This window comes from Dromiciops gliroides, chromosome 4 (genome assembly GCF_019393635.1).
Source record: "Dromiciops gliroides isolate mDroGli1 chromosome 4, mDroGli1.pri, whole genome shotgun sequence".
NCBI classification, from domain to species: Eukaryota; Metazoa; Chordata; class Mammalia; order Microbiotheria; family Microbiotheriidae; genus Dromiciops; species Dromiciops gliroides.
This window is the reverse complement of record NC_057864.1, coordinates 213619373-213646453: the sequence shown is the minus strand read 5'-3', so window position 1 is coordinate 213646453 and position 27081 is coordinate 213619373. Positions and strand designations below refer to the sequence as shown.

Sequence of the window (27081 nt, the reverse complement as noted above, 5' to 3'; positions counted from 1 at the left end):
GCCAGCATATTTCCTGGGATTATGCAACCTGATACCTCTGTTTGAGGGGCCTGGATCTCTGAAAGGTGGTGACAGGTAGTCTCTGGGACCCTGCATGGTATCCTGCCAAAGTAGACAGTTGTTGAATATTTGTGCACAGAGTGTAAATTAGGTACTACTTATCCCACCCCTTCATTGCACTTTACTATGAAGGAAGTAGTGATGACAGTTCATCTCAACCACAAGTGCCAAGAGCCAGGGACAAGCTAGAGTAAAGATTTAAAGGGCCATCTGCCCCATGAACAGAAATTTTGCAAATTCTTTCTTGTCCTAGTCATTAGGAGAGGTCATAACCTCCAGAAAGAGATGTGACAAGAATGTCACCTCGGTCTGCTTCCCAGGAGACCGTAGATCTCTTCCTGAATGCTCAGTCCGGCTTTGGTACAAATGCCTGCTACACCAAGAAGGGGTGAGGGACAGGGGAGTGTACCCACTGCCTTAAGCTGGGAAAGAAGCTTGGGGCTTCATCTGCCCCTGGAGAAGCCTCTTAACATTTTCTCTCTGAGAACCTTGACCTGGTTGAAGTGCACAGCTCCTGTTCATCCTATAGGGCTGCCAACCACACAATGATTTAGTGCTCCCAATAGCTCTAGGCTGAAGAATCTCCTCATTTTGTCTATATAGTCACTGCCCATAGAGCTGGTCAGCACAGGAGTGGATTAGGGTAGTGCCAAATGCTATTTTCCCTCCCCTCCCCAGCTTACTCTGATGCAGCTTTCCTATCAACATTATCTGATACTGTGCGGAGATGAACAGTTGAAGATTCTTACCTACAGATTCTCCAAAACCGTGGCTGAACTATATCCTTCTCTTCTTAATCCTCAGCCCATGGATCGAGAGCCGGTGGTGTGCCACCCAGATCTGGAGGATCTGTTCCAGGCCTGGCCAGCAGAGCTCCCTGATGAATTCTTTGAGATCACAGTGGATGATGTGAGGAGACGCTTGGCTCAGTTAAAAAGTGAACGGTGAGTCTTTGGTTTTCCATCTGCTGTTTTCTTTTCCCTTATGTATCAATTGTTATATCCGACTACATCTATGCTGTATTTCCAGAAGGGTCTTAGGTCCTTTCCAGGGCCTATAGGGAGATAGGAAAGAGGTCTATGTACAGAATGTGTTTCCAGGTGAAGCCCCTCTATGTTCCAGAAAGAATCTCCTTTCTTCTAACTACTTAAAACAAAGGGACATTGAGCTATAGGAGCTAATGCTTATCCTTTTTGATACAAAAACCTGATGTCTGCTTTTAGTGTCACCTAGTGTCAGTATGTCCGGGGTCTGGCTGGGGATAAGGACATGACACCCTGAACCTGTGGAAAACCTAGGTCTTGCCTGAATAGACTTCTTAGGCTGTCATTTTCCATGGGCACTTAGAACTTGTGTATGGCTAGGAGTAAGACTTCTGGGGTCAGGGCAAAGAACAGACCCAGACATAGCTCTTGAGAGCTCTCTGTAGGAAGAGTGAAACTTGAAACCTCTTCTCCTGCTTTCTGTCTCTTTCTCTCTTCCTCTGTTTTACCCCTGACATAGGAAGCGCCTAGAAGAAGCACCATTGGTGACCAGATCTTTGCGAGAAGCTCAGATGAAAGAAAAACTAGAGCGCTATCCGAAGGTATGTGAGGTTGGGCCCTGGGAGAATTTAGTCAGCCTTTTTCCAGATTAAGCTTTGAATGGGGTGGGGATCCTGTAAGTAATTCATTGGGTGATTTCTGTGACACGGTGTGGCAAAAACTATAGAGCGATGAGACAGCTGCTGGTAGGAAATGGTGCTTTCCACTGTCTACATTGCCCTGTTCTCTGTCAACCTCAGGAACAGAGTTTAAGAGTGTTAGGAGGGGCAGCTAGGTGGTGCAGTGGATAAAGCATGGGCCCTGGATTCAGGAGGACCTGAGTTCAAATCCGACCTCAGACACTTGACACTTACTAGCTGTGTGACCCTGAGGAAGTCACTTAACCCCAATTGCCTCACCCAAAAAAAAAAAAAGTTAGGAGACTGAGGTGATGGATAGTTCTAGGTGACTGGGCTCAGGGTTTCTGGGGTTGGCTGGGCACTATTCCTGACGATAATCTAAGCTTGCTGGGGTTTTTTTTTTGGGGGGGGGGGTGTCTCTGTTGGCCTAGATTGCACTGAGAATTCTGTTCCCTGACCGGTACATCCTACAAGGCTTCTTTCGCCCGAATGAAACAGGTAGGACTGTGCCTTAGGCTACTGAATCTTTTAGTAGTGTTATTAGGGATTGTGAGATGTCTACCTCCCATCCCTTAATTTCCTTAAACTCTGTTGCTTTGTCCAGTGGACCCTGATGAGAAATGGACCACCTAGACAGTGAAGCTAATAGACAAAAGGGTCTGGCCTCAACAAGAAGAGAAAGAGTGGAGGCTATGGATGGACCAAGTGCCTTGTTATTTGAGGGAAGATGGATTGACTCAACCCATAGCCTCTCTGGTTATATCTGAGTGGACAGTAATAAAGTCTGAATAATATCAAGTATCTTTTTCCTTTCTAGTCTTAATTTCAGTCACTCTTCTGGATCTTCTGCATTGTCTAAGTGTTTGGACTCAGGGCAGGAGGTTGGGTGGAGGGGGGAGTGGGTGTGTCGGGGTGTGTGTGTGAGGGGGGATGTAACAACACCTTCCTTTGGGAAAGCTGGCCTTACACTGTTAAGAGCCATTTTAGGGCTGAGGTAAGTGGCTTGCTTGGGGGCCAAGTTATAACACTCTTGCTCTGGAACATTTGGGTTCAAGAATAAGGGTGGTGGACTGGGGTAGGAGTGATGGTGTCAGCACTTAAGTTCCAAGTTTTCTTCAATTCAACTAACATTTATTGAGCTCTTCTGGAGCTGTTACCAGGAGCTGGGTTTTGTAGGTTTTCCCTATAGAGGCCCCCTTTTCATTAAAGTGTTTCTTCCTCTGCTCTTGGTATCAGGGTTGTTTTTTCTTTCTTTAAAAAAAAAAGTTTTATTTGGCTGCTCAGGCCCATCCCCTCAGCTTCTTTCACATACCACCAGGTCTGGGTACTACTCCTTTTGGGATAGGCGAACATCCTGACAAGCACAGTGTGTTGGATTTCGTCTCTGGTCTGTGGTCCCATTGTCATCACTGTGGATGTGAGCTGGAATGTCATCCAGGGCCACTGATCCAGAGGAGTCTCAGGGTTTGAGTTGGGAAAGAAGATACAAGTTATATAAAGTTTTCCAAAGGGAGGCCAAATGTCTTCTACCAGGGCCCTTCATGGAGTATTAGGTAGACTGTTACCTTCCTGACCTCTCATGCAAAGACCTGCCCACTTTGTGCCAATACCACTCCAATTTAAGACCGCTTCACCCTAACCCCTTGCTATTTCATTGCTGTTCTTTTTTTTTTTAAACGGGGCAATGGGGTTAAGTGACTTGCCCAGGGTCACACAGCTAGTAAGTGTTAAGTGTCTGAGGCCGGATTTGAACTCAGGAACTCCTGAATCCAGGGCCGGTGCTTTATCCACTGCACCACCTAGCCACCCCCTAATAACTTTTTTTTTTCATTGCTGTTCTAATTAAAAATCTGTTTTGCACCTGGAAGGAAAAAAAAAAGTGGGTTGAAACCCCAGTCTGCCTACCCCTTTGACCCAACACTTTTGTCTTAAGTCAGGGTTGGGACTGCAGTTCTGTCAGTGGCAACTAGAAGGTAACAGAGCAGAATTTTTCAATTAAATCACCAGAATAATGGCATTAAAATTGGTCACATCACCTATACAGAAGATGAGGGAAAGAAATATAAGTAGTTTAGGAGGGAGAGAGCACTAAGAGTTGGAAGAGTCAAGAAGATCTTCATGTAAAAAATGATACTTGAGCTGTGTTTTAAAGGAAGAGAGGACTTCTTTTGAGGCAGAGCTGAGCATGGAATGAATTCCAGGCATGGGGAAAGCTCAGATACAGGTGATGGGAGTACTATCTGTGAGAAATAATAAGAAGGTCACTTTGGCTGATTTTCAGAGCAGAGGAAGGGAAGTAATAAACAGCAAAGTTGGAAAAACAAATTGGAGCTAGCCCAGTTAGGCTGCTGGAATAATCCAGGTGAGAAGTGGTGAGGGCCTGAACTAGAGTGGTAGTGTGTGAGCAGATAACAGTTGTATGGAGGAGCTGTTGTAGAGGTAGAAATAGCAGGATCTGGAAACCAATTGAGTATATGGGGTACAGAATAGTGGAGAAGGGTAACACTGAGGCTATAAATCTGGGAGCCTGGAAGAAGAGAGGTATATTTGGGGGAAAAGATAGTATGTTTTATTTTGGATATGTTGAGTTTGAGATTTCTCTGAGATGTAGTTTGAAAATGTCTAACAGGGGCAACTAGGTGGCGCAGTGGATAAAGCACCGCCCCTGGATTCAGGAAGACCTGAGTTCAAATCCAGCCTCAGACCCTTGACAGTTACTAGCTGTGTGACCCTGGGCAAGTCACTTAACCCCAATTGCCTCACCAAAAAAAAAAAAAAGAAAGAAAATGTCTAACAGATGAGCTAGTCAGGGGAGACACTGAGGTTGGCTCTGTAGATCTATAAGTTGTCTGCATAGAGATCATGATTAAACACAGAGTCGATGAAGTCATCAAGACAGTATAGAGGGGCAGCTAGGTGGTGCAGTGGATAGAGCACCGGCCCTGGAGTCAGGAGTACCTGAGTTCAAATCTGGTCTCAGACACTTAACACTTACTAGCTGTGTGACCCTGGGCAAGTCACTTAACCACAATTGCCTCACTTTAAAAAAAAAAAAGACAGTATAGAGAGGGGGCAGCTAGGTGGCACAGTGGATAAAGCACGGGCCCTGGAGTCAGGAGGACCTGAGTTCAAATGCGGCCTCAGACACTTGACACTTACTAGCTGTTTGACCCTGGGCAAGTCAATTAACCTTCATTGCCCTGTTCCCCCCCCCCCCCAAATAAAAGACATTATAGAGAGAGGAGGATCCAGGATAGATTCTCGGAAACACCCACAGTTAAGTAGCATGATGTGGATCAGCTACCAAAGGCATACTGAGAAGGAATAGCTAGATAGGCGAAAGACCAGGAGAAAGTAACGGTATGAAAACCCAGGGAAGAGAGTATATGAGGAGGGAGAAGATAATGCAAAAGATGGGGGGAGGGGGGGCAGAATGAGAACTAAGAAAAGAAACTTAGATTTAGTAACTAAGAGATCATCGGTAACTTTGGTGAGAGTAATTTCAGTTGAATAATGAGTTTGGAAGCCAGATTACAAAGGGTTAAGAAGTTAGTGAGCATCAAAAAATGTATACATGTGGATACAGAGACTGTAGACAGCTTTTTCTAGACTTTTGACTGAGAAAAGGAGGAAAGACTATAACCATTGAAGAGGATGGTAGTGTCTAGTGAAGGGTTTTTTTGGTTTTTTTGCAGGGCAATGAGGATTAAGTGACTTGCCCAGGGTCACACAGCTAGTAAGTACCAGGTGTCTGAGGTCGGATTTGAACTCAGGTTCTCCTGAATCCAGGGCCGGTACTTTAATCCACTGTGCCACCTAGCTGCCCCCTAGTGAAGGTTTTCCCATGATGCTGGAGGCTTAGGTGTGTTTGAAAGGCAGGGCAGAGACAGGGGGGTGGGGAGAAGAAGGAGGAAGAGAGAGAGGGAAGGAGGAGGTGAAAGAGGATTATTTTATTATTATTTATTGAGAATAAAGAAGGTTGGAGATCAAGGGTTTGTGTTGACTAGGAGAGGCTTAACTCATTGTCAGAGACCAAATGAAAGGAGGAGGGAGGAGGGGATGATATCAAGGAAGGTCAAGGTACTGTTAGGGTACACTAATACTTTTTTCAGTGTCCTTATCTAGTTTTGCCTTCCTGTCACCTAACTCTGTACTCCTGGACTAAGCATTCGAAAGTTCTGACCCTATACCAGGCTTGTGCAGGCCATACGTTGCAAATTCAGAATATAGTTAGACTAGAGGCAATGGGGTTGCTTCAAGGCAGCAGGAAGAAAGGGGAAATGGAACAGAGAGCAGAAGAGAGCTCAGAATCAGAGCTATAGATTGCAAACAGGAGGGAGAGCGGGAGAGGGGGGGAGAGAGAAAGAGAGAGAGAGAGAGAGTGTTTTATGCTTATGCTAAAGACACAGTTTGGTGTTGCTACTAACATTTTGGTAGTAAAGGAGCCTGTACTGTTAACAGCTGCCTTCCTGTGCCACTTCCTTGCACTCCAAGGATGAGCACACTCAGATTATGTGAGATGAATAGGGTTTAATTTCTTATCACTGATGCTTGAATTAAATGCAAAGGATGAAAATGTCATTGCCACCTTGGACCAGAGAGGATTGGAATGGCCCGTTTTGCAACACAATGTTCTATTGATAGAAATCTCAGAGTTAATTTCTGAATTCTACAGGTTAAGATTGAAAGGCTTAGGACAGCCAGGTGGCACAGTGGATAAAGCACTGGCCCTGGATTCAGGAGGACCTGAGTTCAAATCCAGCCTCAGATATTTGACACTTACTAGCTGTGTGACCCTGAGCAAGTCACTTAACCCTCATTCCCCCCCCCCCCAAAAAAAAGATTGAAAGGCTGATAGAGGGTTCAGAAAAAAAGGTCAATGGCCCTTTCCCACTTCCTAGATACCTTCCCAAAGGGAAATGAGGGAATCAGGGAGCCCAGATCTTAAAATGTTTTTCTGGTTCTTTGTAGGTAAGGCATAGTCTAGGTTTTGTCCTGCTAAAGTACTGATGTAGGGGCAGCTAGGTGGAGCAGTGGATAAAGCACCGACCCTGGATTTAGGAGGACCTGAGTTCAGATCTGGCCTCAGACACTTGATACTTATTAGCTGTGTGACCCTAAGCAAGTCACTTAACCCCCCACAAAAGACTAAAGTATTGATGTAGCTTTCCCCCTTTTAATCCTTTTTTCATCTTGTCCTACAGTAGGAGACTTGCAAGACTTTGTGAGAAGTCACCTGGGAAATCCTGAATTGTCCTTTTACCTGTGTAAGTTTTTTCTTGATTTCCCCCTCCTCCCTTTTCTTAGAGCCCTTTCAGTTCCTAGATAATGCTGGGGAAACTCTCCCAAGTAGGGGTTTTCCTTTCCCAAATCTGCTGCTGCTTGGGGGAATCACTAAGGGACGGTGGTTTGTATGACTGAGTCATTTCTAAGTCTGGGACTTACTCTGAACTTTTCTTCTCTCCTCCATACACAAGATAAGATGCTGCCACTTAATGGTTTGGGTCAGTTTGGGTGATATCAGTAATTCCTCCTTCCCAGTTTGCCTCTATATCTTGGCTTCTTTGTTTTGAGAGATAGAAAGAATGAGGGGAGAAATTATTCTTAACCTAACCAACTTCTTCTCTCCACAGTCCTTGCCCCTCCAAAAACCATCCTGAGCGACAACACGCTGACCCTCTTCCAGGTACTAGGGCTGTTCCCCAACCTGGGTATTGGTTGACAATGGGTTTTGTTGCATGGTGTGCCCAGGAGAATCATAGCTAACTTAAAAGCCTGATAAGAGAATGTCTCATGTGTTCGATGGGGAGGGTATAGGACGAAGCAGTTGATGTCAAAGCCAGTTGGATTGGTTTTCCTCTGTGGTAATGGGGCCAGTTCCATATTCTGCCTGTTCTTTCTGAATGTAGACCCTAGCCCCTGTTTTCCTATAGGAGCCTGGCCATTGGGCTACAGTCTCTGTGCTGGGTTAGGGAGGTCTGCTTCAGGGTGAGGCCCCAAGTACTTGGAAAGAAAGTTAATGGCAGCTTGTTTGCCAAGCATATAATAAAGCCTTTTAGAGGCAGATTGAATTAAGAAGGGATTAGGCCCACTCTGAAGTTGTTTAGAATGGAGCTTTGTGAAATCCTCCACTTCCTGCCTGGGCCCCACTGAAGGGGATGAGCTTGTAGCTCTTGTCCAGTCCCGGGAGCTGGGGCAGACTGATGTGCTTCAGGTCCCTGAATAGAGTCAGAAGGACTGATCCTGCGTTTTTGCTTGGGCTGATATTTACCTCCTATCCCTTACTTCCTGGGACTCTGCTTACCCTGAACACTGAACACCTGGCATGGGGGTTCTCTTGCTCTGCTACAGTTTGCCTGGTTCACAAGGCACTGTCCCATCTACTGTCCCTCCCTGTGCCTGCCCCCAGGTCCACTTGAATGAAGTAGGTGTTCCGTCTCCCAGGGAGATTAGGGCTGTGCAGGGTACCCAAGCTCACCCTTGTCAGGAATGTTCAGTAGTTAATCGTAACTAATATTGCCATTACCATGCCTTTTTCCCCTTAACTGTGGCCCCTTACACACCACCGAGGGGAAAGAGCAGCTGGATCCTGAATATACTAATAACTGGCACCCTGAGCTAGAGAAAAGTATTTCTAACCCATTTGTTCCCCCTGCCTTTATCCTATACACCCCAAGAGTTTTCTCATGTATTCCCCCAGTATAGCTGCCTTAATGGTTTCTTCTTCAAAGCCACTCCAGATATTTTAATTAATAACAGCTATTAGCCCCTTTCAAATGACAGTGGCTCCATGGGCCTTTGAAACAGGAGGTACCCAAATTTGAAGTGCAGGTGGCTTATTAATGGGAAGGCTCTTGCCTTTTTTTCTTCTGTCTTTTGAAGACATTATGGCGGAAAGGGTGCTGCCCTGAGTGGGAAGGGAAAAACGATAAAGCTGCAGGATAAGAAACAAAACCAGGATATTTCATAGAAAAGAGATGAATGGAAATGGCCTTGGAATGAAGGGGAAAGGGATGGGTAAATATTCAAGGTGAGTAGACTAGAATAGCTACGTGCAGTTGATAGAGCTATGGGTCTGGAATCAGGAAGATTCTTCTTGGTGAGTTCACATCCAGCCTTAGTCACTTACTAGCTGTGTGACCCTGGACAAATCTCTTAACCTCAGTTAGGAAAACTCATCTTCCTGATTTCAAATCAGACCTCAAGACATTACCAGCTGTGTGACCCTAGATAAGTCATTTAACCCTGGTTGCCCCAGTTTCCTCATCTGTAAAATGAGCTGGAGAAGGAAATGGCAAACCTTTCAAGTATCTTTGCCAAGAAAACCCCTAATGGGGTCAAGAGGAGTTGGACATGACTGAAAAATGACTCAATAAAAAAGGCCCAAGATCTCTAATGGGGGAGGGCCCACACCAGCTCTGTTTCTCTTTTAAAACTTGCTTTATGACCACATTTCATTCTTTCCTTATGTGGTCCTATATAGATTCAGAAAACTTTCACAGCTCTCCCCTAACTTTTCTATTTTCCCCCTTTCCACTGAGCTTCACAAGCGGGTACCTCCTCCTTTCCCTACCCCCTCCAGTCAGCAGCTAGCTTACTGATAAACATTTAATTTAGAAGATGCATCATTGTAGAGTATGGGCTAGAGCTCTGGGCCCCATGACCCATATGCTTCCAATTAGGAGGCCCCAGACTTGCGGAGTCCACAGGGCACTGACTTACTCTTCCATCACCCCATCCCACCTGGAGAAGCCTGATTCCAGGTGACACTTTGCTCCCTCCTAGCGGCAGCCATCTCCTTTCATCTGTCAGCTTTGCCCCCAGTCAGCAGAGGGGGCCAGCCAGACCCGGCACCACTTCTACCGGGAGTGGTGTTCCTTCCTGCCAGAGATCAGAGTGCTGGCAGTGACTGAAGGGAAGCCTTTCTCCTCCTGGCGAGCGGCAGGAGCGGAAGCTGAGGGGGCTTTCATGTCCCTGGCAAGTCTGTTGTTGTTGGCTGGGCCTGACTGAGAGGGGGCTGCGGAAGGCTCCAGAAAAGTGACAGTCGCCTTGGGGGAAGCCAGAACTTGTAGGGATTTGGGTTGTAAGATTGGGATTGTTACAGTTTGCTGGGGGGAGGAGCGGGCTGTCATGGGGATGGTAGGGAAGGCAGTGAATGACAGGAAGGTTTGTAGCAATCCTCACCCACCCCCACCAGTGTATACACACACACTTGCTCTCTCTCTCTCTCTTACTCTGTCTGTCTGTCTGTCTTTTAGCCTTTTCCCTGGAATCTGAGACACCTAAAGTGCTGGCACAGTCTCTTTAGGTTCTCCCTAATCTCATGCCCCCTCCACCCATGCAGCCTCTCCCATGGCACCTCATGTTGGCACAAAATGGTTGTTATCCCTGATGTGGTTTTGATGCCTTTCTCTAAGGAGTTCAGTGTTTTCTTTCAGTTCATTTTTTGTCCTGTGGGGATGCCTTTCCTCTAAGAAGGGAAACTGAGGCCTGGACTGGGGGAAAAGTTCCTCCCAACCTTCTGGATCCCAGCCCCATGATCTCATCATTCATTGGATTATGATGGAGTTGAGGACAGGGGAGCAGCTATTGGAGGGTGTGGTGGTCACTTTCTGATCTAGGCTTTAAACAGGGAGAGGCCTCTATTCCTTTCCCTCTTGTGCCCAAACTATGGCTCCCCACAATCAGAATTTTTAGAGAAATACACCCAGAAAAGTGCAGTCTTCTGTGTTGTCCCTCCTGCCACAGCCACCCAGCTCTCCTCACCTTTTTGGCTACCAGCTCCGTACCATTTAGCTGCTGTGGGCACCTCTGATTACTTTGCCACTGCTAAGGCTTTGCTTGCTTGTGCTTATTTACTGTGGAGGTTTTTGGTTTCTTCCTACTCTTGAAATCTGCTTTGAGCTCTTGATAAGTCTTTTTCCTTTGTCTTTTGTCCTGCCTCAGGCAGCACTATTAAGGGTCATTGAAACTCTAGGAATGAGCAGACTTCTCAGGCAGTTCCAGCACTCCATATATGTGACTCAGGTAGCTTTCCTGAGCAGAGGGCATTTCAGTGGATGTGGGGTAACAGGAAGACTTCAGGGTCATTTGGCTGGAAATAAGGATCTAGGACTTCTTTCTCGACACTAACAGAAAGAATATACTTCGCTAACTCTCAACCCAAGAAGAGTTCTATATCCAGCTCCATGGAAGTACAGTGCTGGACATGTTATAAGGAACAGACCTAAACTGAAATGAGGAATTTCAGTTAGCCCCAGTGAAAACGTCCTGGCCCGTTTATTTGTCTTTAGAATGGATGCATTAGGGGGCAGCTAGGTGGCACAGTGAATAAAGCGCTGGACCTGGATTCAGGAGGACCTGAGTTCAAACCTGCCTTCAGATACCTGACACTTACTAGCTGTGTGACCCTGGGCAAGTCATTTAACCCTCATTCCCCTGCAAAAAAACAAAACAAAAGAAGAATGGATGAATAAAGGTGTTTCTGAGTTATCTTTCTCTGGGTGGTCTTTAGGAAGTCCACAGTTTACTCTTTTCAAGTGAGTCTAAGTAAGACACATGAGGCACAGAAGAGCATGCAGAGAGCTAGACTAGGTAATATTTGGTTTTTGGGGGGGGGGGTTGGTGAGGCAGTTGGGGTTAAGTGACTTGCCCAAGGTCAAACAGCTAGTAAGTGTCAAGTGTCTGAGGCTGGATTTGAACTCAGGTTCTTCTGAATCCAGGGCTGGTGCTTTATCTACTGCGCCATCTGGCTGCCCCTGGACTAGGTAATATTTGAAGGTGACTAAAAGAATCTGGGATTCTTAAAGAATAGGCATGGGAAGAGGGGAGTAGATGAACTTCCCTGAGTTGGGGCTTACCAATAAACTCTTGAATAGAGTCAGAGCCTTTCTTTTCATGCTCATAACTGGGCTACTTATTCTTCCATATCCCTCTTTAGCCTTTATCCTCCCAACCCTCCAAAGCCATAACTCTTTAATTGGAAGATACCATCTTTCCAGTTTTCTATAGAAGTTAACTCCTCTGTGGAGTCTCAGTCCTTTACTCTCTAATCCTCTGTCTGTCTGTCTCTGTGTCTCTTTTAATGTCTGCAGAACTAAGCACCTGGCCAAGATCTGTGGAAAAGGAGGGAGACAGGATACAGAGGCCCTGTGCTAATTTCCAAAACTTTCTTGATGGTTGCTCCTTTTTGCTTCCTGGTATCTATGGCCAGGCATCACTTTCTGGAGGGCTCAAATGGAAACCTGTAGACCTGAGACAAGTTAGATTTTGAATGGTATATGTGTACAGTTCTCTGCACTAGACCAGGGTGTTGATTTGAAATCCATGTTTGTGTGCGTACATATGCACATATGTGTGTGTTTTCCTTGATTTTTTTCTCCTTTTTCCACATCTCTTGAAGTCAGGTGGAATTCATGAAACCCCAAAGAACCTGGGCTTTGATGTCCAATGTAATGATAATAACACTGTGTAGCTCAGGAGTCTTTCATCCATGGATCTCAAAGCACTTTCCTAACACTAATTAATTGTGCCTCCCCTTTCATATGCCTCGAGGGAGTTTCCTGTTTCCACAGAGTATATGTATGATTCCTCTGGCTCCTTTTACAATTAAAAAAAGCAAAGGGAGGTTGTTGGGAGCCACCAAAAGAGCTGGAAAAGATGTCGGCCCTGATCTAGTGAATAAAAAGTGAACTGTCATCTAGGAGACCAGACACTTATTTGGGTTGTTCATTCCTCTATCCCTGCAGCCTCTCTACTGTCTGCCTTGCTGTTTTCCTCAGACGTTTGCCGTCTACAAAGAGTCAAAGAAAGAAGTTGTGTTCCCATCTTGGATCAGGGACTGAGCACACTTGGAAACCCTTGGACAAACCTGGCACCCCTGGGGAGCTGGGAGCAGCCACCCAAGGCTGGGGGTGGGGAGGGGAGGATCTGGCACAACAGAGCTTGCCTCCCCAGACCCAGCTGGCCCAGCTCCAAAGGAGCAAGGGGAAGGGAAAGTCCTTCAGAAAAATAGTTGCCGGCTTTCCTTAATGTCACTGTCATTCCCTGAGCTTGGAGTTCCTAGTGTAACTGCCAACTGCATCAGCCAGGACCGTTCAAGACAAATCCTTCAGTGGAGGCTTCTGTTCTTTCTTGAATGATTCAAACTCACTCTCTCAATCTCTCTCTCTCTCTCTCTCTCTCTCATTATCCTTGCTAATTGCGTAATTTGGTCTATGAGTAACCTAGAAAATCATTTTTATTGTACTTAGGAATTTGTTACATGAAGTGATTTCTCATCACATGTACTTTTCTAGTTATGTTTGGCTTAGGTAAAATGCTGGATGAAGCAAGGGCTCTGTTTCAACTTAACCACTATGGAGTTCAAATTTATCTTTCCCACAATGACTTTAAAGGAATTTGATTCTTGCAAAATTTGGCACATGGTCTAAATCTGATTTGTGGTTCATTCCGCTATCTTGAAACAAAATGGTAGTTGATAATACTTTCAGTTAAAAAATGGAATTTCGGGAGCAGCTAGGTGGCACAGTGGATAAAGCACCGGCCCTGGATTCAGGAGGACCTGAGTTCAAATCTGGCCTCAGACACTTGACACTTACTAGCTGTGTGACCCTGGGCTTAACCCTCATTGCCCTGGAAAAACCAACCCCCCCAAAAAATGGAATTTGGTATAGGTTACAGAACTTTTTAAAGATGATTGAACTGAATGAAATTTACAAAATAAATTAGAATTCCCTTAATAGACACTGCTAGGTGTTGGTAGTCCAGGATCCTTCTGTGAGAGAAACATCATCCTGAGTGTTAAAAATTAGCTGTTGCATGTCCAGGTATGTACAATTGAGAGATAACTATACTTCTATCTGATAGTGTATAGAGAATTCCTTGCTTATGGGAGAAACTGGGAGACTTTTTTTTTTTTTTTTTGTGGGGCAATGAGGGTTAAGTGACTTGCTAAGGGTCACATTCCTCCTGAATCCAGGGCTGGTGCTTTATCCACTGCACCACCTAGCTGCCCCTGGGAGACCCTTAATATCATCCTTTCTCTTGTAGGTCTCCCATCTTTTCCTGATTCTTTAGGATGGTTTGGAAAGGCCTTGGGAGTTTGTATGCCAACTATGTGTGATTTAAGTCTTTGGAGACTTTGTTGGGAGTGGCCAAGGGGGAAAGGAGGTAGAGAATGATTTTCCTTGAAAAGAAGATTGGGGATGCTTGGATCATTGCTCCTCCTCAGGCATGTTTGCTGAATCTTCATCTATTTCACAACACTGATTGTGGGTGTTTTCTGTTTCTTGTTCTGGGCCCTTTTCTCTCTACACAATTTCACTTGGTGGTCTCACTTGCACCATGAAAGATGAAATGTCAGAAGAACTGGAAGAAGGGTGATGCAGCAGGTTAGCTAGGTCCTTGGTGGAGGATGCCTGGGAGATGTATGGGTACAATGATCATCCCAATATGGGGAAAATGAGACATTAATGCACTCTTGGTAAAGTTGTAGATTGATTCAAACATTCTGTAGAGCAATTTGGAACTATGGCCAAAGGGCTATAAAACCATGCATCCTCTTCAACCTAGTAATACCACTGCTAGGTTGGTATCCAAAAAGAGATTTAAAAAAAAGTTGAATTTGAAATTGGGGAGATGCCCATCAATTGGGGAATGGCTGAAGAAACTGCGGGATGAGATTAGGATGGAACACTATTGTGCTATAAGAAATGATGCACTTAACCCTAATTGCCCTGCAAGAGGAAGAAGGAGGAGGAAGGAAGGAAGGAAGGAAGGAAGGAAGGAAGGAAGGAAGGAAGGAAGGAAGGAAGGAAGGAAGGAAGGAAGGAAGGAAGGAAGGAAGGAAGGAAGGAAGGGAGGAAGGGAGGAAGGGAGGAAGGGAGGGAGGGCAGGAGGCTATCAGAAAAACCTAGAAAGACTTATATGAGCTGCTGCAAAGTGAAATGTACTGTATACAAAATAACAGTAATATTGTGAGATGATCTGCTGTGAATGACTTAGTTATTTTCAGCAATACAATGATCCAAGACAACTCTGAAGGACTTATGAAAAATGCAGTCCATCTCCAGAGAAAGAACTGATGGTGTCTGAATACAGACTGAGGCATAATTTAAAAAACAAACAAACAAAAAAACCCAATTATCATCTTAAAGCTGATGATTCCCAGATATCCAGCTCCAGTCTCTCCCCTGACCTCCAGTTCTGCATCATCCACAGCCTGTTGGCCATTTCAAATTGGACATTGCCTAGATATCTCAAATTTAATACGCCCCAAGTAGAACTCGTGATCTTTTCTCCTGAACCAACTCCAACTCTGAGCTTTAGAGGTTACCACCATCCTTCCCAGTCCCCCAGGTTCATGGCCTCATTGTCATCCTTTAATCCTTATTCTCACTTATCCCACATATCTAGTTATAATCTTATTTCTGCTTCTACAAGATCTCTGGCAGATGCCAAAGTGCTTTTCCTAAATTGGAGCTCACATGACTGCCTGCCATGCCATGCGGGGCCCAGCAGTAGTGACCTACTTGCTATTCCTTGAATATTTCCCATCTTGCTGCCTCCAAACTGTCTGACCCTTGTGCTTGGAATGTTCTTCCTCCTCACTTTTGCCTCCAAGAATCCCTGGGTTTCTTCAAGATGCAGCCCAAAGGCTGCCTTCTGTGGGAGACCTTTCCTGGCCCCTGGCCCCTGGCCCCCTGCTAGTGGCATTCTTTCTAAAGTAGGGATTCTTTTTTTGGGGGGGGTGTTGTTGTTTTTGCAGGGCAATAGGGGTTAAGTGACTTGCCCAGGGTCACACAGCTAGTAAGTGTCAAGTGTCTGAGGCCGGATTTGAACTCAGGTACTCCTGAATCCAGGGTCGGTACTTTATCCACTGAGCCACCTAGCTGCCCCTAAAGTAGGGATTCTTAACCTGTCCTGTTGTGACCCCCTCCAGCACTGTAGACCTCTTCTCATTAATAACATTTTTAAATATGTAAATGAAATAAATAGAATTACAGAGGAAACCAGTTCTTTTTTCTGGGGGGGGGGCAGGGCAATGAGGGTTAAGTGACTTGCTCAAGGTCACACAGGTAGTAAGTGTCAGGTGTCTGAGGCTGAATTTGAACTCAGGTCCTCCTGAATCCAGGGCCAGTGCTTTATCCACTGTGCCACCTAGCTGCCCCCAAGGAAACCAATTCTAATGAAATAGTTATCAGAATTTAAAACAAAACAAAACAACAGTTCATAGACCCAGCTAAGAACCCCTGCTTTCATCTACTTTGTATGTATCTTATACAGCCCTGTTTATATACATGCTATCCTCCTGTTGGAATGAAAATGCCTGTCAGGGGGGCAGTTAGGTGGCACAGTAGATAAAGCACCGGCCCTAGATTCAGGAGGACCTGAGTTCAAATCTGGCCTCAGACGCTAGACACTAGCTGTGTAACCCTGGGTAAGTCACTTAACTCTCATTGCCCTGCAATTAAAAAAAAAAAAGGGAAAGAAAAGAAAAAGAAAATGCCTGTCAGGTCAGAGACCATTTTTGCTTTTGTTTTGTATCCCTAGCTCTCAGAAGAATGCCTGATACATAAAAATAGCACAATAAATTCTTGTCCATTGATTCTCCAATGCTCTGAGAAAAAGAGTAATAATTTCTGGGCATCAGAAACATTTCAGAAGAGTCCAGGAGAACTACTGAGTCAAAGTACTAGTTGAGAGAAATGAAATTCTCCATTCCATATGTGGGAACCATTTTCCCAAACCATCTCCCGCAAAGTGCATTAATTTGCTTATTACCCTTTTAGGCTTAGTAGTTTGTCACATGTTTCAGTAAGACCTCTGATCTTAAATAAGACTTTTCTGTCCCCTTCTTAATGTTTTCAGTGTTGTTGTTTTCATCCCCTGCAAATTGTAGGATTTTGTTGGATCTCGAATGTGGTTTAAGCTTAAATTCTGAGCCCCTTAAGCAAAAGTTTTGTGAATGGCCCTGGGGACATGTAACCTTTACTCCTTCCAATAGCCTTCCATTCTTACATAATCTCATTTGCCACCTATATTTCATAAAGGTCCTTTCTGACTCTTCCTTCTGAGCATGAGAATGGACTTTAAAAATAATCTCGTCAGGGGCAGCTAGGTGGTGCAGTGGATAGAACATTGGCCCTGGAGTCAGGAGGACCTGAGTTCAAATACAGCCTCAGACACGTAATACTTAGTAGTTGTGTGACCCTGGGCAAGTCACTTAACCCCAACTGCCTAACTCTCCCCCCCCAAAAAAGAAATCTCATCTTGTTCCTTCTCCCTTCTTTCTCCTCTGCCTTCCTTCCCAGTTTACACTGCATTAAAATTTGTGATCCTTAGGTTCCAGTCTCAACTCCATCACTGTGGTGTGAATTCTGTCCCAATTAATTGTGTGACCTAGGAAAGTCATTTAACTTTTCAACCCTGAGATTCTGTGATACTGATATGCTTTTGTGAGCCTCACTTTCCTCATATGTAAAATTGGGATATTCGTATTACCTGTCTAATTGCAAAGAAAGTATTTTGTAAACTTTACAGAACTATGTATGTAAATGTGAGTTATTATCCTAGACCTAGAGGGAAGGAATTCTTTGAAAATGCATTGGAATCTGGTGAGGGGGACATGAGACCTGGTAGCTTGTTTGGATTTTGTGTGGAGAGCTTTGTGGTATCAAAGCAAACATCACGTTTTTTAAAAAATCATCTACAAACTACAGCCTGTGGTTCTGAGTCTCTAGAGTGAGCCCAGGGCAGCCAGGGAGGCATCACGGCCAAAGCTTTGAAGCAGAAGCAGGAATCCCAGCTGAGGGCCAGTGAGGAAGGGAGAGGTTGGTAAAATGGTGGGATGGTTGCTAAGTGGCTGAGAAATTCTGTCCTCCTTTTGGGGAGGGTGGAGAGGGTGATAAGGGGGGGTTGTAGAAGGACTGCAGACCGATTTGGTGAGTTACAGAGGCCTTTGTGATAGCTCTTGTGCTTTGCTTGTTTCTCTTCTGTTTGACTTGTAAAGCCTTTTGCAACTTGGCCTCAACCTGCCTTTTCAGCCTCATTATACATTACTCCCTGTGGAACAAAACAATCTATCCTCCAAGGTTTAAGCCCAGCTCTGTCAGAGACAATTTTTTTAATACCCAAACATTTCTGCTTGGAAAGAGGTTCAGACAAGCAGAGTTTTCCCTTGCTAATCAGAATACCCTCTGAACCACACAGCTTCCAACCTAGGCTTATAGGCACCCAAGTGAAGTGATGAATTCTAGCACTTGAACTCTCTCAGCCTCAGTTTCCTTATCTGTAAAATGGGAATAATCACACCTGTCTCACAAGGATCAAATAAAATAGCATGTGTTAGATGCTTTGGAAACCTTAAAATACTATATAAATTTCATTGCAAAGTGAAACAAAGATTTAAGTTTAGGATTTTTGATTTACTAAATAGAACGATAGAAATGTTATGTTGTTGCACCTTTGAAGAAAATACCTTCCCCAAACCAATCTATGCACTTACTTTATCTTTCAGTCTTCTCCAGAATAAACAGAGCGATGTCTTTATTAATTGTATAAACAAAAAGACATTCTCACATTCCCAGTATTTCATTGTTTACAATAAACAAGATACTCTAATGATCTTGTCTAGGGAATTAAGATTCCTTCCTGAAACTGGTTGACTCATTAGGTCTTTGATTCAAGGAAGACCGAGAACTTCAGACCAGGATAGCATCCTAATATTATTTTATTTTTTCTTCTTTGCTGGGAAATATGGGTTAAGTGACTTGTCCAGGGTCATGCAGCTAGTAAGTGTCAAGTGTCTGAGGCCAGATTTGAACTCAGGTCCTCCTGAATCCAGGGCTGGTGTTTTATCCACTGTGCCACCTAGCTGCCCCCTAATGTTATTTCTTAATATTTCATAACACCATTGAGGCCTCATTGCTATAATACTTCCCCATCCTCTTCCCACACTACAATTCACCCAAACTGGCCTCCATACATGATGTTTTTCTCCTGTCTCTCAGCCTTGGCACCACCTATCCCTAATATTTGAAATGCCCTCCTTTTTCTTTTTTGCCTATGAGATTCTACTCTCTTCAAGATTCGACTCAAGCTCCACTTTCTCTATATGAAGCCCTTTTCTGATTCAATCAATAATGCTTGTTGATTCATTAAAAAACTCAATTCAGATTAAGTATTTAAGTGTCCACGTGTGCCAAAGCATCGTGCTATCCCGTGATGGGGATACAAAGCAAAAACCAGAGCCATCCTTGCCTTCGGTCAGCTTATGTTCTCAAGAGGAATACAACATGCAACAGATTTACAGATACTTATTAATGAATTAGAGCAGGAAGAGAGAGTATTGATGTAACAAATGAGAGAATCAGGAAAGACCTTATGTAGTCAGTGGATCCCTGCTGATCATTGAAGGAAGCTGGGGATCCCAGGAGGCAGACATGAAGAAAGAGTCCATTCCAAGTATTGAGGAACAAGAGGGATGGCACAGGGAGGGAGGTTAAGGAGTCCAGCCTCTGCAAAGGCCTAGAGGTGGGAGTTGGAATGATGTGTATAGGGAAAAGCAAATAGGAAAATTTGGTAGTATATGAGGATCAAGATTATGAAATGTCTGGATAGGCATGAGCATATGAAGGGCTTTAAATGACAGAGGAGTATATTTTTTATGTAGAGGTAATAGGGAGCCACTGAAGCTTCTTGAATAAGGCAGGGACATTTTTGGATCTGTGCTTTTAGGAACATTGGTTTTGCAGTTGTGTGGTAGATGGGTGGGAGTGGGAAGAGAGTTGAGGCAGGGAAAACTCAGTGATGCTGTAGCCACAGTTGAGAGGTGATACCTTAAATTAGGGTGTGTTAAGGGCTAAAATTCTAGCTAAACTGTCTAAAATATCTCCTGAATGGTCACCAATAAATTATAAGCTTTAGCAAGAGCTAGACTTTTAAGCATTTATTAAGGAGAATAAGAATTTGAAAAGAGAAAGGCCTAGATTCCTATTTATTAAAGGGAGAGCACATTTCTAGCTCTGCTCTCCACCAGAGTCCAAAGGAAAGAGCGTGAGTCAGAACACCCAGCTCTTCCTTCTTCCTCCCACTAGCAAACATCACTTCCTGATGCCAAAGAAAAGACTCCTGGTCTTGCCCTCAAAGACCTTCGCTTCATGGTTGGAACTCTTCTACAGTAAGTCTCCAGCAGGTGGCGTCATTCCAATCATTACAGTTGTTAACCAGGTGAATAGCGAGAAGAGGATGAATTTAGAAGAGATTGTAGAGGTAGAATTGCCAAGACTAGACAATTTACTTCCTTTGAATATTGGTGGGGAGGAGGGATGGGAGGAAGAACAAGTGTTGAGGTTGACTTGATGATTGTTCACTTCTGGAGTTTGGAAGGATGATGGGAACCTCAACAGAAATAGAGAAATTTAGAGGAAGGGAAATATAACCAATCTTTTTTAAGTGTGTTATTAAGGGGTGAGTAGGTGTGATGCTCTCCAGTTTTATAGATAGGAAAAAATGAGTCCTGGAGAGAGGAGAGGAATCACTGGGGCCTGGTGATGTCAAGGGAAGATTGTGGCCTTTATCAGTTTACTCAGTTTTTATTTTACTGCTTACCTTGCATGGATTTTAGAGAAAAACAATAAAGGGTCATATTTTGACATGTTCATTAGCCTTGAGGAAGGGTATACAGAAGTTAAAGACAAATTATACCTGCTTTATATGTTCACCTACGTACGCAAGTTTGTTGATAGACCACCTCTGAAAAGAGTCGGGGAGTAGAGGGAAGTGTGACAGGTGTAAAGGTCCCTCCCATCACCACTCCATCCACCACAAAGGGTGTGTATGTATTTGTGTGTGTGCACAGGTAAAACAGGATAGTGTGAAGCTTGAGGAAATCCAGTAATGACACCAGAGTTAGGAACTCTTTGCTTCTTGTCCTTAGCTCTTGGGCCCTGAGGAAAGTGCCAAAGAAGACTCTCCTTTGCTTTCCTTTTTGCTATGCCCAACAATAGGACCATCTCTCCTGAGAGAGAGCTTGGACCCCTGGGCTAGAAGGAGAGCACTAATTGGAAAAAACAGCAGATAGCTGTGGCCATGGCCATCTCTTTAAAGATTGAATAGGAACAGTTGGTCAGCTGCTCTACTGTTGTATCTTAGCAATAATAACTGAAATTTGGGGCAGCTAGGTGGCACAGTGGATAGAGCCCTGGTCTCAGACACTTAACACTTATTAGCTGTGTGACTCTGGGCAAATCACTTAACCCCAATTGCCTCACCAAAATAATAAGAAGAATAAGAAGAACAACTGAAATTTGTAAAGTGTAAATTTGCAAGGTTTGTTCTCACAAACACCTTGAAGTGGATATTCCAGGTATTCTCCCCATTTTAGAGATGAGAAAATTGAGACTTAACCTACTAAAGTAACTTTCTCATGGTCCCAGTTAGGTTACAGATTCCAGGTCCAGAATTTTTTCCTCTCTGCTTCCCTGCCTCTGTACAAGGCAGAAGCTGACTGCTTGGTGCTTCCCTCACCTTGTCCCACTGGCCTTCCATTCCTAAGCCTGGTGCTGCCGTAATGATAACCAGGTTCTAGAACAAGGCTAGTGACGTCCTGGGGACATACAGGGCCAGGAGCAAGTGTGCTTATTCCCAGGGCTAGCAATTCTATCAAGTTCTGCTAACAACTTCAAAAGAAAAACAACCCTTTGAATTCCAAGGGGTGAGCAGACAAGGCTTCCCCCAGGGTCCCTGATAATCTACAGGGTCACCAGGTGAAAACGGTTCTCGGACACTCAGAGAGTGGACTTGTAAAGGTTGCTGCAGCATCTGAGCCCTGCACTGGAAGTCCAAGGACCTGGGTTTGCATCTAGCCTCTGCTATTTACTGCCTCTGTGATCTTGGGTTAAGGCCCCTTCTTTAGGCTTCAGTTTTCTTTTTCCTTCCTGCTCTAAACTAAAGCCCATTATCCCATGCCACTACTGAAAATCAAGAGGGAGGAAAGGCCCTCTTTACACAGCTCAGAGCACCAAAGCAAAACCACAGGTAAGGCGTGTGCATGGCCTCAGTGACACTTGGGCTATTGAGGCTTCCAAACTCGGTTCTCACCAGCTCCGATTTTTCCTTCTGCTCACAAGTCTGAGATGTTTTGGGGCTTCTTAAATGGGCAGACAAGCTTCCCCAGAGCCCTGCACCCCAGGCTACTCTCCAATCCTGGCTCTTTGCAATTGAGCTTTCAAAGGGCTTGCTCTTTTTTGTGTAAGCAGGGTGGTAGCTTAGATTTCAGCATTCATGTGCCTAGCTCTTTGAAGCCTTCATTTTCCTATTAATCTTTTAATGTTCCCTCCCCCCCCCTTTTCTCCAATGGACTGTTGGCACTTTAAAGCTGCTCACAGCTTCTAATGGAAAGAATGTTTTCTGTCCAACAGCTGCACATCACCCCCATGGACAGCTGATTAAAAATCCACCTCTGACTGATCTTAGAACTTCTGTCTCTGTCTTCAGCCCTGTAGACCTCCAGGCATGCATTGGGTCTAATCGATCAGTCACTGACCTTTCCTCTTCTCCCCTCTTCCCCTGTGAAAGTGCCCCAAGTTTAGGTGGCAGGGGTTATAAAAGAGAAATTTGAAGGAGGGAGGGGGTGGGGGGTAGGGAAGAGTCGGTGAAGGAGGTAGGATTGGAGCAGGAATTAGAGGAAGGGCCAGGGCAGGCTGGGGCAGGCTGGGGCAGGCTGTGGCAGGCTGTTTGGAGTGTCTGTGCCTCAGAAGGCTAAGGGTTGGGGGTGGAGTGGCAGTGGCAGTGATTTCTATAAGGGCTTCTTCACTACAGACTGGACGTCAGAACCATCATGCTCTTTCTTTTCTTTTTTTTTTTTTTAAAGACTTTGGGGGGGGGGGCAGGGCAATGAGGGTTAAGTGACTCGCCCCGGGTCACACAGCTAGTAAGTGTCAAATATCTGAGGCCAGATTTGAACTCAGGTCCTCCTGAATCCAGGGCCAGTGGTCTATCCGCTGTGCCACCCAGCTGCCCCCCATCATGCTCTTCCTTCAAGGAAAGTCTTGGCTCTCTACTAGGGCAGTGTTAGGAAAGGCCCAGGAGACTTGTATTTATTAGCTTCCCTTTTTGTGTACTCAGCACATTATCAGGTAGTATATGTATCTTGTAATCAGATGTGGTCCCTTCCCTTTAAGACCTTACACTTGAGTATAGTTGGCATAAATAGGATAAAGAATAGGTGATATCACTGAGAATACTTAGGAGTACACACAGCAGTCATTTAAAGCCCCAAACAGGGCCTAGAGCACTACCTTCTACAAATCCAACACTCCTTTCCCTCCCCAGAAAAACTTGCTCCCCTTCCCTGCCACAAATCTAGGCAACTCTGGGCAAAGCCAGCTCATCCTTCATAAAGATTTAGTTGGCACATGCACTGGGAAAGAAATAGGGGAAGACAGAATTCTTGCCCTCATGATGCTTTACAGTGTACTTAGTCATGGCCATAAAGTCTCTAGGAAGTGAATCCACAGCCCCGTGCCGCCCTTGGACATTCTGTCATGTCCCCACCTCTCATGCTAAGGAAGGCAACTTTGCCACAGCCAGGCTTCAGACACGGCGCTTCAGGAGCGGGACCTTGCTTTAGCTAATTCCAGGAAATGCTCCCCTCAGCTGGGGATGGGAGTCTGATAGCTCTGTTTTGTAACCATTGTTGCTTTTGTTTCCCAGAGGGGAAAACTACTCTCACTATGGGGCTCCAAAGAGCAGCTCTGCTGCAAACAGGAGGGGGCTTTACCCTCCCAGGCAAGTTCTTCTGGAGTGCAGGCAAAGCTGCACTCCACATTTGACAATGCCAAGCAGATACTTGATGTTTGTTGGGTGCTAGGGAAGATAGAAAGGCAACCTTAGAAGTGCCAGCTGCCTGTCTAGCAGAGGGCTACAGACCTCAATCACCATGCAGCACTTTAAGCACATAAAGGAGGTTCAAAGCAAGTGCTATATGAGATGTGAAAGCTCTGTAAAGGGAGATGTTCTAGAAGTGGCCTCTGAGCCATTCCAGGCATATTGAGCAGGAGACAAAGGGAGATGAGACAGTCAAATAATGTAATTTGGCCAGAGTGGAAAATGTATGAAGAGCTGTGCTGTGATTTAAGGCCGAAAAGGTAGGGTGGTACCAGGTTGTGATGAGTCTGTAATAAGTTAACAGCTGACTGGGATTTCAGCTGCTAGGATGGAGGCTGCATTTCTTGAGGGCCTGCCTATATTGGGCCATAAGTAGTGGCAGCACTCCCTCTTCGGGCCTGGGCATAGAGAATCTTATCCAGCAGAGAAGACATGTTTCAAAGCTTGGTGCCTGACTCAAGGATGGATGGGGGGACCTGAGAGATGAAAGATGGTTGTCTTTCCCTAGCCCTTTGCATCCTCATTGCAGGCCTTCTTCATCAAGTCTAGTTTGTCAGGGGAGGAGGGGAGCAGAACCTAAGTGTACCCTCATTTCCTCAGGGTCCAAGTGATGTAACACTGAGGAGGAGTTACTTCCATTAGCCCATAGGGAGGATCCCCAAAGAATGAAGCATCTTAGCGGAGAGCATAGCTATCCAGTTGCAGAACACAAAATGTTCTGTCTGACCTGGTGTTCGGTCTTGTTCTTTTATTTCACTGGAAGCCAGTTGCCAAACTTGAGCATGGTCAAGGTTCCAGCGTGAGAACAAAGTACCCACAGGGGGGCTGGAGAAAGCAAAGGACCAAGGAAATGAGGGCTTCCCCATCTCCACTCAGAAGCCACCATCCCTTCCCACTGCCCAGGGATTGGGTGGGACCTAGAAACTTTGTAACTGGAATGGAGGAATTTGAAGGGACTTTAGTCCTTTTTAGTTCCTACCCTGATATTGTACTCTCTACAAATCATTCGGAAGAACTGAGTAGCTACTAATGAAATAGCAGAGGCCCAGGCACCAAGGTATTTGGGGACTGGGGTGAGGGCAGGGGGAGTGGAAGAGTAAAAGGGAACAGTGATGATTTAGTAGAATCCTGGGGAGAACAAGAGGCAGTGGGAGAGGGATTGAGGAAGTGACTAACTCCTCTTTCAGCTATAACCCTTTCTTAGGGTTGGTGGCTATCCATGGGAATCTGTCACTTGCAATTTGTTCCTTGTCAGTAGCAGATCATCTCAGCACTCCCAACACTTGGTGAGGTTTCCTTTTCCTACCCACTTGCCTTCCTACCTCCCTTCTCAGTTCTCCCCCTGCTTCGTTACTAGCTCTGTCTGTCTCCTGGACTCACTCATAGACCCTGCCATGAATTTTCTCTGACCCCTTGGGGCCCTTCCCACATTCAGCTTTGATGTGTGTGCCCAGAGCATGATTGACGGGAAGTTTTAGTGGCGGCAGTGGGGAAATGAAGAGCTAAGGGCTGGGCTTTGAACTAAAGGACTTTGAGCTGGGAGATGCTGTGCTTAGTTATCTCCTTCAGAATATTAATTATTCACCTCAGTAATTGAGCAGGAGGAAGAGGTTATTAAAAAATTCCAACACTTACTCCCTATAAGAAGCTTATTTTCCAGCTACATCTGGCATGAAAGGAACAACTCAGAAGGCCTTGTGCTGGGGGATGGGCACTAGGGAGTTCCATTCTTCCCCCTTACAGGGCCAGAGTCCTTTGTCCCACCCCTCCCTTCAGGATTTAAGAGTGTCATGCTTGGGGGTTGAAATAGTGAGCCGAGGTAAATGGGATGCAGCCTCGGCATAGAAGACAGATCCTGGGGCCTACCGCAGATTTGGAGCAGAGGGGGCTGTCCAAGTTACATTGGCTCTTAGGAGACTCCCTGTCTGCCCTCCCATCCTACTCAAGGCTATTCATTTTCCTTTTGTGAGCCCCATGGCATTCCATAGGAGAGCCATGGCTTCTGGCCTTCCCCACCCCTGTCCTCACCTCATCTTTTACATTTCTGTGCCCCCCTCTGCAGGCCAACCTCTTTCCTGCTGCCCTTGTTCACTTTGGGTCTGAAGAACCAGCAGGTGAGTGAGAAGCCCTCAGCTGTGCTCAGCTAACAGACAGCAGAAGTCCAGCAGTCCCGACCCTTTCATCCTAGTCTCTCCTCAGAGCTCTTAAACAACCCCTGGCAGAGGTCCTTGAGGGTGGGGGAACAAAATTTCTGGACTGGGGGGGGGGGTCAACACATTGGCAGGACCTGAGCGCTATGTGCACCCTTCATTTAGGTTATAGGAGACAGGCAGACCCCACGGCTCCAGCATGTCCCACCTTCCTGGGGTTGTGATCCCCACGGTGCAGGGAATAGGACATCACCATTGGTCATACTGTCCTTAAGGACAACCAGGGGGAGCCATGGGAGAAAGTTGTCTGGAGCTAAAGGCTGGGGACAGCTCTGGGTCTCACTCTTCCTTCAGTCCACCTGAGGGTGGGACTCGGGGTTTTGCACAGATTTCTACCTGGAGCCCCAGCTGCTGGAGAACACTATCTCTCCGTCTTCTGCTGATGTGCTGGTGGCCAGGTGAGTCTTGGCACGTGGAGGGGTGTGGGGGGAGGGGAACACTGACCCTTGTGTTCAGTCAAACCCTTGAGCTTCAGGCTTCTCACACCCTTTTATTTGGTCACCTGATCAGGTGTATGTCCAGGGCCTCCGCGACGCCAACTCTTTTGCCAACCCTTGAGCCTGAGCTTTCTGAACAGGAGGAATCAGCTGAAGTGGCAGTAGAACCCTCAGAACCAATTGCAGGAACTGCTCAGCCTGTGAGGAGGAATCTAGGCAAAGTGCCCAAGTGGCTAAAACTACCAGGTATCTCTGGGAGCCGGAGCTTACAAAGAGGGGCAGGGAGGGTGTTGGCCTGGGACTACAGCTCACCACTGACTCCCTGCCCCTTTGTTTGTATTACAGCTGGCAAGAGGTGAGAGCCTATCATGCAAGGAGGGGACTCCTCCTGTACCCTGCTGCTCCTCCTGTCCACCCCCTACCTGAGCTGGGAATAAAGAATTGGTGTGCTCCTCCTAAAGCAGGCCCAGCTTCTTCTTTTTTACTGTCAGGGTGATGGGATGGAAGTACCAACTGCAGTAGCTGGTAAACACAAGGAGCCCCACTCATCTCTCTTAGGATTCAGGTTTCTTGGCCCATTAGAAATGAATTCCAGGGGGTCAAAAGCTAATGACTTTCCAATTAATATGAAATGAAATTTGAACCTGGATTCACGTCTCCAGCTCTAACACTATGTGGCTTTCTGAGCCTCAATTTCCTCTTTTGAGAGAGTAATAATACGCTACCCGTCTCACTGGGGAGAGGTCATATGACTAGAGAGCCAGCCTTGAAGCTAGGAATACCTGGCTTCAAGTCCTGGCACACACTGAATGTAGCACCC

The 27081-nt window shown here is 45.6% G+C and overlaps 1 protein-coding gene across 4 annotated transcripts in view; it reads left to right on the top strand.

The window, feature by feature from the left end:
- The window catches only part of ASPSCR1 (ASPSCR1 tether for SLC2A4, UBX domain containing), a 134631-nt gene extending 107910 nt beyond the window's left edge, over positions 1-26721 (top strand). For 2 of the 4 annotated variants that reach the window (XM_044000595.1, XM_044000598.1), the window contains exons 8-16: positions 865-1004; positions 1564-1645; positions 2155-2221; positions 6928-6990; positions 7357-7409; positions 25677-25728; positions 26153-26222; positions 26335-26507; positions 26607-26721. In XM_044000595.1, coding sequence (XP_043856530.1) covers positions 865-1004; positions 1564-1645; positions 2155-2221; positions 6928-6990; positions 7357-7409; positions 25677-25728; positions 26153-26222; positions 26335-26507; positions 26607-26620 — 714 coding nt within the window. In that variant the 3' untranslated portion in view covers positions 26621-26721. The other 2 variants (XM_044000596.1, XM_044000597.1) reach the window with 2 other exon arrangements.
- The last annotated feature ends 360 nt before the right edge of the window (positions 26722-27081 follow it).